The following is a 20,485-nucleotide window of genomic DNA, read 5'->3' as shown; positions in this document are numbered from 1 at the left end:
ATTTCATGCAAGTCTGCCCTCACCCCGTCCTCCTGCCAACCCATCAGGGATGAAGTTCCTCTTGTCCTCACATACCACCCCACCAGCCTCCGCCTCCTGCACATAATTCTCTGTATCTTCCGCCATATCCAACAGAATCCCTCCGCCAAGCTCAACTTTCCTTCCCCCCCCCCCCCAAACTTTCTGCTTTCTACAGGTATCTCTCCCTATGCGACTCACTTGTCCCTCCCCACTGAGCTCCCTGCTGGCATTTATTCCTGCAAGCAGAACAACTGCTACACCTACCCCTACACCCACTCCCTCACTACCTACCATTCAGGGCCCCAAACAGTCCTTACAGGTGAGGCGACACTTCACCTGTGAGTCTGTTGAGGTCACTTACTGTATCTGGTGCTCCTGGTGTGGCTTCCTGAATATCAGTGAATCCCAACCTGGATTGGGAGACTGCTTTGCCGAGCACCTACACTCTGTCCACAGCAGCAGAAACCTCCACCAAATGGTTCCTGTAGCGGTTGATCAGACTTGCACAATGGTGAGGAGGAATTTTAGACTATTCCTCCATTCAAAACTGTCCACACTCCCCCATGCCCAAAATAACAGGGAAGTCTAAAATTAGAGAGCATGGAAGCTAAGAGGGGAAAGATTTAAAAGGATGCAAGTTTTTTCCACAACAGGTGGTAAGTACATAGAACAAGCTGCTAGAGGAAGTGGTAGAGGCACATATAATTAGAACACAAAAAAGACATCTGAATAGGTAAAAGGGCTAGGAAAGGTTTAAAGAAATATGTAGGAAAAGCAGACCAAAAGGGATGAGCTCAGACAGCAACTTGGTTGGCATGGACTATTTAGTCCAACAGAGCCAGTTTCCTCACTATATAACAATGACTACTTCCCATGCCACTGGTCTCATTTCTGATCCACTAGATCCAAAGAAAAGACAATTTGAACATTTGACATGCAACACATTTGCTTAGGAAACCAACCATCCCAGACTGACATAGAAATGTTTACAATGCCTCTACCTTACTTGAAACAAGTTTGAATGTCAAAATCACATTCTCATATCACCGTCATCCTACTTCACCTGCAAATTACTGCCTATATCTATTTCCAATCCTACCACACTTGATACTAAAGCCTTCATTTGTACTTGTTCTCCCACTTCTTGAGCTACAAACTCAAGTTACACCAACTTTAGAACCTGTGCAATCCCAGTATATCTATTAATGCAGCCATCCCTTCACTTGTCTATGCCTTAAAACTTGCATTTTATTCACATACATATTTTATTCAATTAAACACCATTTCAAAAGGTATAAAAGGCAGAGGTAATAACGTAATGCAAAATTATTGTTTTATTATTCTAACACAAAAATTATACATTTGTACCACTTACACTGACAATATTTTAAAATCTATTCTATAATTCTAAATGACTTTATACAGTTAAAAAAGAAAAGAAAAATTCTAGGAAAATAATGGATGAACAAAAACTAAATTCTAATCTATGGGTTTTGATTTTTATGTTGCAACAGCAAAAACAAATATAATTTGGGTCCATATTCAATAACATATGATTTTGTCATAAAGTTATGAAGCTACAAACCTGTTTTTTAATGGTTTGAGACAACTTATACACTACATAAACTATCAGCAATTAATACTTAGGACACTTTATTCAACTGGATGCACAAGGGCAAGTGAAACATCTCATAAAACTGGCAATTTTAACAGATGTTCATAATTTTTGGCATTTGCAAAAATTAAAGTTCCTACACTAACTTGTTAAATTATATCAATACATTTTGTTTCTTCTGATCATATTTATACAAAAATAAATGCTTATAAGACTTGGCATTAAGACCACTTAAATTCTCCATTTTAAATCCAAGCAGTAGCAGTAGTACACAATTTCCTCTGTTATGGCCTCAGAGACACGACGTATCAGATGCTGTGCTACAGGACCATAGAACAGATGTTTGGAAAGGTCAAGTTGTTGCATTAAAATTACACAACAGAAACCAAGCAAAATGCCTAGAGGTATCACTGTTCCCTCTTCCAAATTCTATTTAAATTTACCCACACTTTGTGTAGTATCCAAGACATAGCCTCTGCAGGTTTTGGAACAGCTCAAATACTAAAAGCATGCTCAATTCACATTTATTCAGCATCCGTTGATCTGAAGTGATCCTCATCCACTGTCGAGTAAATGTGTCCTTCATTGCTCAGAAATTCCACAGCTTGCCTGTTTAAAATAAAACTGTAGCCATCAGACTTTGTTTAACATAAATTTATTGTAAGTATTTTTGCTAAACAAAAATGACACTAACTTGATAGCAACAATGTTCATATTCTTCAGTGTTCTCTTCATGCAGTCGATGCTCATGCCCTCTTGTTCCCGACAATTTCGTATTAAATTCAGTACCTGAAGTAGTATTATTTTGGCAGCACAAAAACATACAGATCAGTTTTCAATAATTTACTTTCAACTTTAAGATAACAATTCCAAAAAAAGTCTGGTACAACAACAGTATGATTAGGACAGTGTAGCAATTAAAAGTGTCATTGGAGTTTGTTAGTATCACACACTATAACAACGCACATTGGTAGGGTTGGGTATGCTGCAGTAAATAGAACTGAAGTGTTGCACAAAGGTGATGTAGAAACCAAAATATCTAATTCATACGAGAGGAAATATGCAAAGGATGACTTGTGATCTCACTGGGTGTACAAATGACACCAAGTAAAAGATTAGACACACCAAGGCAAAGGAGATCCGTTGTAATGCAACTTTACACAAGCCAATTACAGTGGATGCAAAAGAATAAATGTCTAAAGATTAGACATTTAAAGAGACAAGATGGATTATTATTAGACAAGGTTCATGCCAAGTTTGTTTTACCTGACTTTGTTGACTTGTTAGACCATTCATCAGAGCATCGTTAGCTCCAGCATATATTCCAACTGGACCTGCTTCATTTCGCACTGAACTGTGCAAAGCTAAAGATCCTCCAGGGACAGACTAAAGAAATACAGACATGCAGGATTACAACTTAGTGTGAATATTTGGTTTAAATTGTAATGAATTTCAACTGTGCTGAGTATTCCCCACCCCCCCCAAATACTGGAATCCATGCATATAAATGACCATTTTTTCCCTGGGTACTCAATCCCCTATCCTATCCATATCAAATCACTTAATGTTCACTCCACTAATAGAGGTCTTACCCACACTGCCCTCCACCCCAGTGAATTAATCAACTAGGAATAAGTAAGACACAAGACGTAGAAGCAGAATTATGCCATTCAGCCTATCAAATGGCACAGTATGGCTTACGATCTCGCAATGACTCTGTCATTCGATTATGGCTGATTTATTTTCTCTCTCAACCCCATCAGATGATCAATCTCTTAGCTAACGACCATTCACCTAATGAAACACTTTTCCAGTTCAGATTACCCAAGGTAGAAACAATTCAAAAGCCAACAATTATGAAGGGCAATTTCTCACTTTGTTACAGAGTTAAATATTAGGAACGTAATGACAGAAAGCCCAGGATTTCGTAAATATTTTGTACACACCTGTGGTTTGTTCAGCAATAGATGGGCCTGCACCACCTCCAACATATGTGATGTTAGTTCGTTCATGTCTTCCAAAGGCATTATCTTAAAAGCTACCAAGCTCTTCTTGTTCTACCAAGAATAAATGCCACATGATCAAAACGCTGTTGAACAATTACACAGGATCTGAAACAGTTCTCAAAATTAAAGAATATGTAGTGTAAAGCAATTACAGACTTTTTACAAGTAGAAGGCTGGTGGAATTTTGAATACAGAAACAGGCACTTCAAGTCAATACAAATTATCAAGAACTTGACTACATTAATACTATTTTCCAGAATTCAGCTTTCTATGCTCTTGTACTTCAAACATGCATCTAAGTACTTAAATGTTATGACAAATCCTCTTACTTTGGTGGGCCAGTCTCATCTCACAACCAATACTGCTCTTTAAGTATCCAATATGATTAGTTAGAAAGTGTCTCCTCTTAAAGCTATGCTGACTAAACACATTTCCTGCCTCTCCAAATAAAGAGTTTTTACTCCACCAATAATTTTCCTGTTATGTTAGGACCTGTGGCTTCTCTTCCAGAATAAAGGTACCTTATCTGCCGTCCTCTAGTTATCTAGCACTTATGCCTAGAGGATTTGAATTTTTATTCGTCAGAACTTCTGTAATCTCCCTCGCCTTCAAGAACAACCTGGGATACACCTCATTAAGCTTTAGAATTTTTTCTACTTTTAACCACACTGAGGCACCCAATACCTCCTTTGCAAAGGAAATTTGTTCAGAAATTCTACCGCCCTGTCCTCACCCTTCTAGAGTAAATAATGAATTTTTGTCCAAACTCCACGATCGAAGACTAATTGACCATCAGAATTAGAATTGTTTAAATACTGTTTCTCTCTCTCAGAGAATTTAGTTCTCTTCCACAAACAAAAAACTATCAAATGCTTCATTTATTCAAAGAAGCACATTCAGACTAACTATAATTCTACAAATAAAATTTTCCATTTTAAGAAAAAACACTGATCATTGCTACAATAACTGCATTTAAACTATACAAGTTTCTTAAGTATTCAGTAGTCAGAAGGAATAATGAGAATAACATAGAACAAAAGCAACAATTTTCAAACCCAGATATCCCAAGATACAAAACTAATCAAGTTTAATAAATAAATATCAATTGGACAAAGATCTATTGATGCTCTACAGTTAACGATTACACCTTTGTGCATTACCTGAAACGATCGAAGATGCCCAGCTACTTTTACATAGGTGCCTGGAGGAACCACGATATTCTCACTTCCAGCTTCCTGCATTAAACAAAAATCAGTGGGAAGACAATCAGAAGTAGAATTTCAAACAAAACCGAGAGCAAATATAAACAAAATAAGAGCACACAAAATTAAAATGACAATGTACGCAGTTGAAGAGAAAGAAAATTGGCATCACATTAGACTAGTGGTTGCCAACCCATCAATCACCATCAACTGGTCGATCTTTGAGAATTTCCCAGTAGATCCCGAAAAAAAAAGAGAAATAAATACACAAATACTGTTGAGAGATTCCAGATTGCGGGGTTTTAGTTCCGTTCTTTCTGCCCAGTGCACGTGCATGTAGCTCCCCCGCACTACATAGTGTAATTCAGTGGTCCCCAACCACCAGGCCGCGAGGAAATGACATGAGTCAGCTGCACCTTTCTTCATTTTCTGTCACGCCCACTGTTGAACTTGAACGCATGCAAGGTCATCAGTCGTCTAAACGCAGTGACACCCTCACGCGGCCAGTGGGAAGTGCTGTTGCTACTGGACTGGAGCGCAGACAGATGGGTGCCACCTCTAAACTTGTTCACCACACTGAGTGTTCGTGGGGAACCCGGTGCTAAAGTATTCGCAGATGACCTAATTCGGTCTCAGCGTTTCATAAGTAGCAGAGCAGCTACCTCGCTGCAATCTACTAAAACAAACTTTTGTCAGCCGATAGATCCTACAAGGGGGGCGGGCGTGTCCTGTCGCACTCCTCGTTCATTTGCTCTGTCTCCGGACTGCGACCGCCGCGGCCCCGGTATGGGGACCTCTGGCCCTGACCTTTTCCTCGCACCCCACCCACGACCAGCCGCATCTGGCCAAGGCAGCTGGCGGGCAGGAGGCTGTCTAATGAGTCAACAAAGCCCTCAAAACTGCTTCGGTACCTTGAGTCCAAACACCCTGCACTTAAAAGACAAACGCGTTGAGATTTTTCCAGCGGAAAAAACATGAGCAAGCGGGAAGGAAGCTAAATGCCTAGAGCCGCGAAAACTAAATTGTGGGATAGATTGGACATAAGGAACCTGCTTCGAGTATCGCTGTATTCCGGTTGTGTTTAACACCCCCCCCCCCCCACCCTGGTGTTTATACATTATTTCCACTTCCGGGTTGAGGGGTTTTACTTCCGGTCTTTTCTGCCCAGTGTGTATGTGTGTAACTAATCGATCTGGGGTCGATCTCGCCTTTCATTAGGCCGAGGTAGGGGATCTTGGGCTTAAAAAGGTTGGTGACCACTACATTAGATCAACAGCAAAATGTGCATTATTCAGAAATAGCAAATAAAGATGTTACGCATTTGGCAAAAAACAGTGTTAGTGACTAAATTCTAGAAAATGACTTCACGATTGTCTGTGTTGGGTGGAACTGCATTCATCAGGTTCCACAGATCTATTGGGTGAAATTACTTCTTCCCCTTGGGACCCCACAAATGACTTTTCCCTTAAATATCAATGAAAGTCCTTTTGTAAGTTTTTCTTTCCATCACCTGGAGATTATAAACATACGGAAAAAGGTTTTCCATAGCTTCTCCCCATCTCTTCAAACATACCTCAAGTCTTTGAAGCATCCAAGGAGTTAGCTTGTATTTTTCTCTATTATATTGATTTTAAACATGTTAAATTTCTCCTTCATTCCTGTTTTACAGCGGTTGGCACCCAGTGCATTACTGCCACCTTCTGTTCCGGAGTGTGGATCAGACGATAGACTTACATTCTAAATCACTTCATCCAATCTCTCACACACACCCTCCTTAATCAACACTTTAAGGCAGTTACTGAAATAGTTGAATATTTAGGTTATGGGCCAAATGTTGGCAAATGAGACTAGTTTGGATAGACCATATTTGCTGGCATAGACTAGTTGGGACAAAGAGCCTATTTCCATGTTGTTTAACTCGGACTGGAATAAAGGGGGTATGTGTAAAACCACAGCTATGCAAAAACAAGGTGCAATAAGTACAGTCCAGCCATCAGTACTTCTGGGTTTGGATTACCAGAACGTTATCTGTATGCCAAAACTTAAACGATATTAAGACAACATCTTTTAAGTTTATGTTTTATTTATGGAATGTGACTAGTGGGGTACCGCAAGGCTCAGTGCTGGGACCCCAGTTGTTTACAATATATATTAATGATTTAGACGAGGGAATTAAATGCAGCATCTCCAAGTTTGCGGATGACACGAAGCTGGGCGGCAGTGTTAGCTGTGAGGAGGATGCTAAGAGGATGCAGGGCGACTTGGATAGGTTAGGTGAATGGGCAAATTCATGGCAGATGCAATTTAATGTGGATAAATGTGAGGTTATCCACTTTGGTTGCAAGAACAGGAAAACAGATTATTATCTGAACTGTGGCCGATTAGGAAAAGGGGAGGTGCAACGAGACCTGGGTGTCATTGTACACCAGTCACTGAAGGTGGGCATGCAGGTACAGCAGGCAGTGAAAAAGGCAAATGGTATGTTGGCATTCATAACAAAAGGATTTGAGTACAGGAGCAGGGGGATTCTATTGCAGTTGTACAAGTCGTTGGTGAGACCGCACCTAGAATATTGTGTGCAGTTTTGGTCCCCTAATCTGAGGAAAGACATTCTTGCCATAGAAGGAGTACAGAGAAGGCTCACCAGATTGATTCCTGGGATGGCAGGACTTTCATATGAAGAAAGACTGGATCGACTAGGCTTATACTCACTGGAACTTAGAAGATTGAGGGGGCATCTTATTGAAACATATAAAATTCTAAAGGGATTGGACAGGCTAGATGCAGGAAGATTGTTTCCGATGTTGGGGAAGTCCAGAACGAGGGGTCACAGTTTAAGGATAAAGGGGAAGCCTCTTAGGACCGAGATGAGGAAAAACTTCTTCACACAGAGAGTGGTGAACCTGTGGAATTCTCTGCCACAGGGAACTGTTGAGGCCGGTTCATTGGCTATATTTAAGAGGAAGTTAGATACTGCCCTTGTGGCTAAAGGGATCAGGGGGTATGGAGAGAAAGCAGGTCCGGGGTTCTGAGTTGGATGATCAGCCATGATCATACTGAATGGCGGTGCAGGCTCGAAGGGCCAAATGGCCTACTCCTGCACCTATTTTCTATGTGCTGCTGATTATCCATCTGTAATTGTTCTGTGCCTTGGTTACCATCCTGTGTCTCGAAGGTGAAGGGGGTTATGTGCTATATACAAGCCATTATACAAATGTTGAGAGATTCCAAATGCAGAAGAAACTGGGTGTGTCAGTGTATTGTTCTCAAAAAGCTGGCATGTAGATAGTTCAGAAAATAATAACATTAGTTATTGCAAGGAAAATTTCATATAAAATAAGCATGATAGAATGACAGAGCAGACTTGATGGGCCAAATGGCCTGATTCTGCTCCTATGGCTTATGGACAAGGGGCAGGTTAGAAAATAACAGTGTGTATAATACAGAATTTACTGTCACAAGCCCTAAAGGATTAATTACTGTAAAGGGGAAATAGCTAAGTTACAGATGAAAGTAGAAGCACTATTAGATTTTATCATAAACAGAATTTTACAACTGCTAAACTACCTACATCATGAGATTATCAGATTCAACTTTTTAATAGATTATTCAACACATTTGGACATGGCATCTTTTAATAGTATGCACACTGACACACATCTGAAGCAACAAAGGTCACCTGTTATTTGATTTTATATTTAAGAGGTAATAAAAGAATGCAACATTGAGCACATTATGTGGCTTGTTAACTTACATCTGTATCTACCCATTGTCTCACATCCATGGGAGGTCCCGTCATGTCATCCAACTTGTATAAGATATTTGTTGGGGCTTTTTCTGAATCTTTGATTATGCCAACCACAGTAACCTGCAAAATCATAAAAACAGAAAAAATTGCAAATACTTCGTTCAGAAAGCAGATGCAGTGAAAAACTCGCAGTGTTTCAGATTTCCAGCATCTGCCATTTTCTTTTCCTTTAAGTTGTATTACGAGCTACTCATTCCACCAGATAAAAATTAGCAACATTCAACTAAAATTTTGTCAATGTAAGTTGTCACAAGTTAAATCCTTTTGTTACTTTTTTTAAAATAAGTTTTACCATTCGCTCAACTGCTTTTAAGGTTTCTGTTACCAACCAATTTCTAGTAGGGCATATCCTCTAACCATGCAACACAAACACATTCACTGGTTACTGAACACCTGCCATTATCTGCAACACCTGTAGTCTCCTCAACATTACAGAAACCAGATATAGATTTGGTGACTGTGCAGGAGTGACAGTGAGCTTTTGGTTCCCTGTCACCAATTCTCAATTCCATACTGGGTTTGAACTCTTTCTGTAGCCAGCATTATTATGACAAGTGACTTTTTTAGTGCAAGTGATATGCGTTTTGCAGGCCAAGTCAATATTTACTTAAAAAGCTGGCCCTTCTCAAACTACTGGAAACCTTGAGATTTGGGGATATACACAATTCTGTCAGGTGCAAGATTCCACGATTTTGACCTTACAACAGCAATACATTTCCTAGACAAGAGTGTGTGTGGCTTAGAGGACAACTTCCAGGTGGCTATCTTGCCATGCTTTTGTTTCTTATTCCATAGATGGAGCATTACATTTGTATATCTAGCATTGTTTTTATTTCAAAACTACGTATCATTTTCTATCTGGTGATAGACTTCCTCATCCACACTATTTACAGACTGAAAACATCAATTCCTGTATTACCCAACAGACAAATCCAGTGCAACCAATAAAGATCCTTTTATTCCCATCTTTTGCTTTCTGTTCAATAACCAGTTTTCAATCTGTCAGCATATTGCTTTCATCTCCAAGGTCTAACCTTCTTTCCAATGGCTTTTGTTGAACATTATTAAAAGCCATCCAAAAAATCCAAACATACAAAATCCACTGACCCGTCATTATCCATTCTGCTAGTCACATCCTCACAGATAGTCAGAAATTATTTTACTTTCATATCTGTATCAACTTTGCTCAATTCTGTTATTCATTTCCATGTGTTCCATTAAGATTCCAGAATTTTCCTACTGAGGTTCAGTGAACAGATTGACACTTAGTACCATCCAGTCCACAGAAACAATTCAAGAATCAATACTATTTTGGAAGATAACTCGTATTTACACCTTTCAAAATATTGGTCATCTTAGAGATATATGGTGTATTTGTATATTGCTGGAAAATGTTATAAACAAATAATTTTAGGGCAGAAAATAAAAACTATCACTACAAAGATATTCACCCATAAATTGATGGTTTAAAATTAATCTACAGCAGAAGTTCCCAGCCTTTTTTATGACATGCAGCCTTACCATTAAGCAAGGGGTCCATAGAGCCCAGGTTGGAAACCCCTGCTCTATAGGTATAGCACTCATACATACTTAAGACCTAAAGTTCTCATTCACCTGAGACAACTCCACCTCTCCAATTCTGAAAATATCCTCTGTTTGTGTTGCAGACATCAGCTGTGACACTGTACAAGGAACGATTTGCTGGGTCCGGGATCTCTATTTGAGTGAAAACAAAGTTAACCCTTTGAAGCTATGGCTTACCAGATCCTTTATATGTCTAGATAAACAAAAAAAAATGTAACCGTGTTAAAGGACATGACTATTCATACATTGTTCTCTAAGAAGACAATTAGTCTGATGGATTTTAAGTACTGAAATCATACTTTTGATTAGTCACCATGTTCTATCCCTAAAACATTTTTTCCTATTTTAAAATTACTCTTAATAAATCACTAAGATGTTTGCCATAAATAGCTTTACTTTATTTGCCTCTTGCTCAGTCAGGAAAATGACAACATCGTTACACTACAAAGATACAAATGGTTTCAAGTGAACCATTTTGGTGCAGTAAAAAAATATGCAACTCTTAAAATTATTAATAAGTAACAACACTATTCTTTCCAAGATTTTTTTAAAACAACTTAAAGGCAAGATTACAATGTATTAATTAACTATACTCAAAGGCAACACTAGCAATTGGATTTATTGTCACATAGTGGAAAAACTGTTTTGCAAGTGTATGGAGGTAGTACAATGGGGAAATCAGTAACAATAAAGAATACAATGTTATTGTTACAAAGTGTTCATAAATAAGGTGCAAGTGCCCTTAGACCAACCCAACAGAGCAATGAAGCATTCTTGATCCTTCAACCCAAACATTCAAGAATATTGTTAAAGAGTTACCTGCATAGGCTGTGCACTGTGCCGTTCTATACTCTGCTAGGACCCTGGCTTAAATATTTGCATTTTGTTGGCCCTAAGTCACTCATGATTTCATTTGGAGAGGTTGCCTGCTCAAGCAGCGGGGAGCAGTGTGACTGCTCACTTCTGAGATGTAAGTTTCTGGCAGCATTTTGTTGGTGTATGTTTTATCGGCATATCATTCTTGCATGGGGCAGCCATCTTCTATGCTTTTCCTGTTTTAATATATATGCTGCAAAAGTAGTGAATAGGACCATTCTGGTAGAAAAAAGTGTGCTCCATCTGCAAGATGGAAAAGCTGTACAGTCAGAGGGAGAGACAACACCCATAATATAGGCTAAAAGGTGAAGAACTAACTGTAGGCACCAGGAGATCTGTCAATACATGGAATAGGTGCTTGCAGTCCCCAGCAATTGAGCTTTAACTGCAATTCTGAGCTACTGTACAACTCAGCTGGCTGAAACAACACTAGCCCTCACAGGCAATCTCTCCACATCAAACCCATGGTTTCACTTCTGCGTGCTTGTGATTAAAAGGCTGGGATTCACATCAGGTTTGTGCACAATAATGGACAGCAACAGGAGGGTAGTGACTCAGGCCAGATCCCAGTACTGCAATGAGAAGGGAAGGTGTTGCCTAAGGTTTCTGGCAAAACAGTTATGCAGCCTTTCATTCATAATACTATTGTAACCCATTGTAGTAGTTTTGCCCCTGGAAAAATATTCTCACTGTTAGGCATGGTACCAATGTACTACAGCATGGCATAGACTTTTTATTACATATATATTATCAGAACCAAAAAAAAGTCAAACCAAATAGCCAAATAAAAAACTGTTATTTTTGTTCATTTAAAACAAGTCAAAAGGAAAAGAATATAACTTGCATAATCTAAAGAAACTGCAAACAAAAAATCAGTAAAACACGTAGCACTGGCCATTTAAACCAGAATCAAGAATTTTCAAATTAAAAATCTTAACATTGTGTCCCAAAATTTTGGGCTGTGCTTATGAATCCAATTCTATTGAAGTACTTACTGTTTTCCTTTCACTCTGACTACCTCCAACTGGAGAACCAAATCCACCAGGTGACTGCATGTAGCCCCCACCTCCTGGACCAGTATCTCCAAAATTTCCATAACCACCATCGAAAGAGCCTAGCAAAAAAAAGTGCTACAAATCAGTCACAGAAGTAGAAAATACTATTTCATACAAATAACTACCTACTGCTCTTTTTAAAGAGTACTTCTGCCTCCGCCCCTGTTGCTAGGTTGTTTCAGGAACTAGTCACTGATAAAGGAATAGCAGTTTATTTCTAATTCAGAATGTTATACAACTGAGAATAAATCAGGTGTTGGTATCGCCACATCCCAACTACCATTGCTGTTCTTCACAATAGTGGTTGCTAGTTTGGAAGATGCTGTCAAAATAGCCCTAGTGTTTAACTACCATGCATTTTGTAGATGGTATACTTGCAGTCACACTGATAGTAATCAATACTTAAGAGGGGATAGGGTGCCAGGTTATGATAAACTGCTTGAACATTACTGCTGATGTACTGATCTTTGCAACTGCGGAGTATTATCAAGCATCTGACCTGTACCCTGAAAATGATGGAGAGGACATATGTAGGAAGGCAACTCACTCACAAGATTACAGGCCTGAACCATTTTTGCAGCCACAGCATTTATGCAATGATCCACTTGCATTTTTGATCAGTGGTGACCCACCCAAGACATTGGTGAAGAGGTACTTGCTGATGGCAATACCATTGGATATCAAGAGTAGCTGACTAGGTTCTGTGATGGAGATAGTTATCAGCTCGCACTTTAGAGCAGACTCAATGGGCCAAGTGGCCCAAATCTGTCCCTTTTTATGTTTGTGTCTGAATATTGTCCAAGTTTTGTTGCATTGAGGCACAGAATGAGTTGAACTAAACATTCTTTGACTGTTTCAGGGGCTCTACAGTTTGATGTTTAATATTCTGTGAGCTATTTGTGTGATGTGTTCTTTTTATTGGGTATTTGGTATTGCATGGCATTTCTTTGTTTCGTTGCTGCCTGCGGGAAGACAAACCTCAGGGTTGCATATGGCATACATACTTTGATAAATGTACTTTGAATCTTGGCAAACTTATCTGAGCAATCCAGTTAACCTCAAGATGCACGTTAATTGATGAAATAGCCGAAGTTTGTCCAACCTAGGACATGCCTTGAGGAACCATTTCGGTGTGCATTTACAAAGTTTTACAACGTTACAGGAAGCAGTTATTCAACCCTTTTGATCCACTCAGCTACTTGAACATCTCCAGGATGTGGGAGGAAACACAGTAACAGGGAGAGAGTAGAAACTCCTAGGTAAGTAACTGTAACATTATCAGTAACACATTCTAAACCCTTGACTTCTACCACTTAAGCATGCATATCTAATTGCCTCCTGAACATTATCGTCAAATGTTTGGAGGCAGCACTGTAGCGTAGTGGTTAGCACAACGCTTTACAATATAGATGACCTGGGTTCAAATCCCGCCACTGGCCGTAAGGAGTTTGTACGTTCTCCCCGTGACGGCGTGGAGTTTCCTCTGGGTGCTCCAGTTTCCTCCCACAGTCCAAAATCATACCGGTTGGTAGGCTGGAGTGATACTGAATCCCCAGTAAACACTGTCAATTTAACCCACACAAACCCAGGAATACAGATTCAAAATATTACCACCCTCAGAATGACATGCCTCTCATTATCTTGGTCCATGGGACACAAGCCGGGCCTGATCAACCCTAGTCATTGTATATAGTCTTGGGATTACTGTAGGGTCTATTCCACTCTGTATGTTAATAAAATCTGCTTCCCCCACCTACCACTTTCTGCATAAGGAAAAATTGTCTCAAGTCTCCTTAAACTTTCCTTTTGGATTAAAACTAGACCCTCTAGTACCTTAATATTTGCAACCTGGGGAAAAGTCTACCTACTCTGGGTATGGCCCTCATAATTTTACAATTTTCTGTCAGGTCCCCCACCACCGCTTCTTATATCCCAGAGAAAACAAACCAGGTTAGTTCAACCCGCCCTTGTAGCTAATACTCCAGCCCAGCCTTCATCTTGGTCAGCCCCTTCTGGCTGGCAAAGCAGTAGCCAGAACTCCACACAATACCTGAAATATGGCCTGACCAAAACTACAAAATGACGCAAGTCTTACATGATTTAAAGTCGTGCATCTTACAAATGTAAATACTATTTTCCCTCCTTGATAAATTGCAATGGATCAGGGCTCCTCACGTCTGAAATTCAGTGTGGCAGCCGCCCACCGTAATGTCACTACTGTTGCAATGCTCTTTGTACAAAAAGAAGCAAGTTTTGTAAAGTTAGTATTTCTCATGCACTTTGGCGATAGAAGCCCGGAAAATTTAATTGATTATGGTGCAGGTGGATAATCGTCCCCATCTGGAGATTATCCCTTTTCTTCTACCCGAGACGGTAGCCCTTCTTTACTGAACCCGGTCGCATCTCCACTGCAGCCCCTTTCCTTAGTCCAAACACCTCCAGAGGCCAGTGGGCCCCCCATTCTCCCAGCCCCGTCCTGTTGACGTCTGCACACTTCCAAACTTCCTTCAGTCTTACAACCTCTGCCCACACCAAAGACAGCGGGCAGAGTGCGGCGAGCCGGGTGGGCTGAGCTCCTCAGCGCACGGCCGGAGGCAGCCCTCACTCACCCGCGTTGTTCCACATCATTTCTCCTCAGCAAGCGGTCGGCGACTCGGCGGACGAAACTACGCGCGCCACCCAGCCAAAACCCGCCAAACGGGCCTCGTGGAGCCGCCGACCACTCACGCTTCCGCGTACTCAAAGCCTCGGCCAATCAGCGCCTAGGATGGCACGGGGTGCTGAGGCCTTCTCCCCTCCCTTCGGAAGTACGCCATAACGCGACACTCAGACTATCATTGGCTGAAGGCTGTGAAGAGGTTGGTCAGAAGACGATTAAAAGCCCAGCCTACTAGTTATATATTTCTCTATGTCTTCTGAGCTTGATGTACAGTTTAGAGAAAAAAATATGAAGTATTTTCTCATGCCGAGAATTCTCCTGACTACCGTTAGGAAGAGTTAAAGGAGCCTGCAGACCCAGACTGAACGATTCAGAAACGCAAGAAAGTCTAGAAATCCAAAGCAACACACACAAATCGCTGCTGCCTGACCGACTGAATGCCTCCAGAGTTTTGTGTATGTTCCTCCACGATTCAGTACGGCTTCTTCCCCTCCGTCACCAGATGTCGTTTTGCACTAATTTATTTTCGCATTTATAGCAATTTTATGTCTTTTGCTGCCGCAAAACAACTAAGTTCACGGCAAATGACAGTGACAGTAAACCTGACTGAATCTGAATTCGGATTGAGACAGTATCTTCTTATTTACTTTCATTGTAAAAATGCACTGTATAAAAGAAATACAAACATTCGTTTTGTACATTTATAGTGTTCAGTCTATACGTTTGTAATGTTATTGATTCTATATATATTGTGAGTTTGCGAATCACCATAGCATGCATTTATCATGGTTGATCATTTATAGGGGATCTGTGTACACTGTATAAATTATTTTGAGTGAATCAAAACTCAGTAGAGATATGGCCAAGTGGTTAAGGCGATGGGCTAGTGATCTGAAGGTCGTGAGTTCGAGCCTCAGCTGAGGCAGTGCCCTTGAGCAAAGCACTTAACATTGCTCCTGCACGTTTATAGCCCAGCGGCGGCAGTTGGTTCGGTATGAACAAGACAAAACTATACAAAACTATCTGAAATACTATCTGAATATAGAATATGAAATGCTGGAGGAACTCAGTCTATGTCTATGGAGGGAAATGAAGTTGATGTTTTTTTTGGGTTGAGACCTTTCAACTGGATTGTTAAGCTGCACAACTTCTCGTGTTTCAGGTTTTAAGCCTTTTAGGAGGTAGCTCCAAATTTCAGTGCCTCCCTTAGCACGTATCCCCACAGCCTGGAAAGTGTCCGTTGGCATTCTGTCGTACTGGAAAGCCAAAGTACATTTTTCACCTCATTGACTTTCGAAAAGCACACAACATTTGTGTCAGTATGCATCCTTAAGAATAGTCTTTAGATCAGAATCAGATTTAGTATCACCGGCATATAACATGAAATTTGTGGCCTTTGCGGCAGGAGTACAATGCAATATATAATAATAGAAAAATCATGAATTACAGAAAATATATATATAAAATATTAAATAAATAGTGCAAAATATAATTTTTTTAAAAAGTAGTGAGGTAGTGTTCATGGGGTTTCTGCCTTTCCAGTATTCATGAGATGTGGGCTTAGCCCACTGCTCTGCTCTCTCTACACACATGACTGTGTAGCTCGGCATAGCAGAAATGCCATCTATAAATTTGCCAGTGATGCAACCATTGTTGGCAGAATCTCAGATGGAGATGAGCGGGCATACAGGAGTGAGATATACCAGCTAGTTAAGTGGTGTAGCAGCAACAACCTTGTTTTTGAATCATTGATTGTGTGGCTTCAGGCTTCTGTATCTCCTCCCTGATGATAGCAAAGAGAACAAGGCATGACCTGGGTGATGGGGGTCCTTAATGATAGATGCCACCTTTGCAAGCGTCTCTCCTTGAAGGTGTCCTTTGTAACACAGCTGCTCGAGACAAACCTTGACAAGGACACTTGCATCTTTTTTCAGACATTCCTTGCAAATGCGCAATCCACAGAGATGAGAGATAACCTCGTCCTCGATCTGAGGGCAGCATGGATTGAGAGTGAACCTCCAAATATGCAGAAGAATCAGACAGGAAGAGCTTCTTTTACTGCCAGCCAAGCAGTAAAAGACCAAGCACCTTGGTGCTCATCGGTGAGTTCTGGTGATGCCAAGTGTATTGACAGTCTTCCACAGAATTATCCTGCGGAATCCCTGAAGTCCTTCTCCCACAGTGCATGCTAACTGCTGCCTGCTGAACTTGTGTTCAAAGATGTTTTATTGAAAGAACTTTTCCATGAAGGGCAAATAATGCAGCAGTGTACTACTGAATGGGTCATTGCTTAACAGTGGGGCCAGGCAATCCTTTGCAATACGAGTCAAGTACAAGGCTATGTACATCAGTGTTAGATATAGCTTGGTGCATCCACACACACAAAAGTGTCATCAGGGTGAGTGTGATGGTGGGTATGCTTCCCCCCACCCCACTGTTGAGAGACTTATCTATGGTCACCCATCGGACACATTACTGTTTGAATCCCTAAATGAAATAAAAAAGGACTGACTTTGAAGAGGGTTCAGAGAAGATTCACGAGAATGATTCCAGGAATGAGAGGGTTACCGTATGAGGAACGTCTGGCAGCTCTTGAGCTGTATTCCCTGGAGTTCAGGAGAATGAGGGGGCATCTCATAGAAACATTCTGAATGTTAAAAGGCCTGAACAGATTAGACATGGCTAAGTTATTTACCATGATAGGGGATTCTAGGACAAGAGGGTACGACTTCAGGATTGAAGGATATTCATTTAGAACTGAGATGCGGAGAAATTACTTTAGTCAGAGGGCGGTAAATCTGTGGAATTTGTTGCCACAAGTGGCTGTTGAGGCCAAGTCATTGGATGTATTTAAGGCAGAGATAGATAGGTTCTTGATTAGACAGGGCATCAAAAGGTATGGGGTGAAACAGGGGAATGGGGATGACTGAAAGAATTGGATCAGCCCATGATTGAATGGCAGAGCAGACTCGATGGGCCAAATGGCCTACTTCTGCTCCTATATCTTATGGTCTTTTGATCTTAAGAAACATAAAACAGACTATTAACATTTCCATAGTTGTGTAAGTAGGCAATATTTATCTAAAGTTAACACTGTTACCTTGTAGAATGAGACAGAAAAAATGTATTGTGAATAAGGGATTGACAGAGAAACAAATATTTGTAATTGTATTTACAGAAGAAGATAGTAAAAAAACCTTCCAGAAATAATGCAACACAACAGTTCTTGAGTGAACAAGGAGCTGAAGGCAATTATCATTACAAGGAAAGTATGGAGATACTGAAAACTGATAAATCCCCAGGAACTAATAACCTGCCTCTCAATTAACATGTGCAAAATGTAGGCAGCATCTATGGAGGGGAAAAAACAGTTGACATTTTGGGCATCTCAAGATTTTGAAAGTAGTACCTTAGAGTTGTGTTTGCACTGTTCAACATTTTGTGAACTGCCATCGATTCAGGAAAAGTTTCCATAACTAGAAGACAGGAAATGTAATCCCAGAAGTTAAGCAAAGAGATCATCATCATCATTATTGCCTGTTTCACTGCTGGCGTTTAGGGCAGCAATGAAGGCCTTTCATCTCTGGCTGTGTTCAGGGCTTCCTTCATCATGCCAGTAGCTTCCTCTCGGTTTTCACTACCTCTGTCTTGCAAGTTATGGGTGGAGACTCAGGAATACCATCGCACACAGGTGAAGAAGGATTCTTCATTGCTGTTTCCGTAACAATTTTGTTTTGGCAGTCAGGGTTGTTAGCCCTGAGCTGACCCCCCCCCCAAACCTGGAGGACCAGTGGACCACTCTTAATCTGGCCTCTACCCTTTGACCTGTTTGGCATGGGTGACCTTACCAAGAGCCAAAGCATAAAGCCCTGACTCCAGCCAACATAGCTCTCTGGGTGATTGAGGCACACAAGCCTCCAAACCATGACTAGGTTTTGGTCCTCTTGGAGATAAGGAAAGAGAGAGAAGTGAAGAACAGCTTAATATATGCAATAAGGAAATTCAAGAATATCGTTAAGGGAGTTGCTGGGCAGTAAAACAAGGAATAGGCTGAATCAGCAAGGTTTTATGTGTCACACAAGAGGTTATTAAACAGAATTATCCAGCATTGTTTGGGGTAATACACTGGCATGTTGCTTTGATAAAATAATGCAGAAAAGATTCAGGCATTAAATACAGTAAATGAAAAAAGGTGTGGCATATATAATGTGGAAAAATGTGGGACATCCAGTTAGATAGAAATTGTATGGCCAAGATATATTTAAATGTTGGAGACTGAAGGATGTGAATGTTCATTGAGATCTGGGTTACTTTGAATCTGCTTGTTCTCTGAAAGACAAACCTCCATTCCAGGAATCAATCTGTGAAACTTTATTGTATTCCTTCTAATGTAAACATATCCTTATTTAGATGGGCACAATATTCCAGAAAAAGTAAAACATCAGTCCCAATCCTAATGAATGACAGTAAGCATGACCCTGGTCCTGCTTTTGTTTCTTACACCCTTACTGTATGTTTTTAACAAGGAAAGTTGATTGACAGACTCGATGGGCCAAATGGATTAATTTTGCTCCTGTATCTTATGGGCTTATGGACAGAAAGTTAGAGAGTAGTTGAAGAAAAGAAAATTCCAGCCTTTGGTGTTTCTTGTCTCAAAGGATAGACTAGGCAGAAATCCTCACTGCATTTATGAGCAACTTGAAACACCAAAACCTGCTGAAATTGGGATTAGCGTCATCTTTTTTTAGCTGGTCTAGACCTCATGCACCATAAGTAAGTATGTTTATGGATTTATTCACTTGTTTTATGTCTTGTATACAAAATCCTCGAAACCAAATTACAAAGTCCAAACACAAAAGCTCAAATACGCATTCATTACAAAGTCCAAATGTAAGTTTTTTTTGTATAATCTTGGGTGAATACTAATTTACAGAGATTACAAAGTAGAAATGTTTTAGATCCTCCGGCCACTGAGTCTTATGTCAACCTTCAACCACACATTTACATTAAATCCTTCTTTTATTCTACCCACATTCTCCTCAACTTCACCCAGAAGATGTTCCAGATTGTTTTAACTATACTTTTTTTTTCAAGTGCAGTCACAATCGTAATGTAGGAAACATGGCAGCCAATTAACCTGCCTTAGTGATGTTTATCTAAGGGTAAATATTAACAAGGACATTGGGTTAACAATTTTGAAATCCTTGATATGATATCATGAGAGAGGGCTATGATACTGGAAGCTCTAGCCCATGCTCCATTATATGTCTCAATAGTGGGCAGATGAGGCCTCATCTTAACATCTTATCCCAAATATGACATCTCCAATAGTGGCTTACCTTCATTGTTACTTTGGATTCCAATGTACTTCTTGTGTTAGAATCTCTGGACTTTGACATAAAGCTTTTGGACACAGAACCTAGAGTGCTTCCAGTGGACCCCAACTGCACACTAACAATAAATGTCTAAATGCCAGTGCAATATTCAGAGTGGAGGAAAACTAGATTAATTTATGCTGAGGGTAAAGATCTGTACGGAATCAAATTAGCTTTATCTTGAAGTGCAATAAGACTTTTATGGCCTTTCAGGCAGCATATTACCTTAGTATTAAGTTCCTTTGCTTGGAGTCAATATAAAAGTCCAGAATTCCAGAAACTCC

General features: G+C 40.2%; 1 protein-coding gene across 1 annotated transcript; it reads right to left on the bottom strand.

The window, feature by feature from the left end:
• Positions 1 to 1,337: 1,337 nt before the first annotated feature.
• rpa2 (replication protein A2) lies at positions 1,338 to 14,924 on the bottom strand. Its single transcript, XM_073028430.1, has 9 exons — positions 14,777 to 14,924; positions 12,108 to 12,226; positions 10,267 to 10,368; positions 8,599 to 8,712; positions 4,803 to 4,877; positions 3,583 to 3,693; positions 2,903 to 3,022; positions 2,331 to 2,425; positions 1,338 to 2,245 (listed from the first exon to the last, which is right to left on the bottom strand). The coding sequence occupies exons 1-9, from the start codon at positions 14,793 to 14,795 to the stop codon at positions 2,161 to 2,163; spliced, it is 840 nt and encodes a 279-aa protein (XP_072884531.1). The 5' UTR covers positions 14,796 to 14,924; the 3' UTR covers positions 1,338 to 2,160.
• Positions 14,925 to 20,485: the final 5,561 nt, after the last annotated feature.

The sequence above is a fragment of the Hemitrygon akajei genome, chromosome 24 (assembly GCF_048418815.1).
Source record: "Hemitrygon akajei chromosome 24, sHemAka1.3, whole genome shotgun sequence".
Taxonomy (NCBI): Eukaryota; Metazoa; Chordata; class Chondrichthyes; order Myliobatiformes; family Dasyatidae; genus Hemitrygon; species Hemitrygon akajei.
Note: the sequence above shows the minus strand (reverse complement) of the source record. Positions and strands in the feature narration are given on the sequence as shown.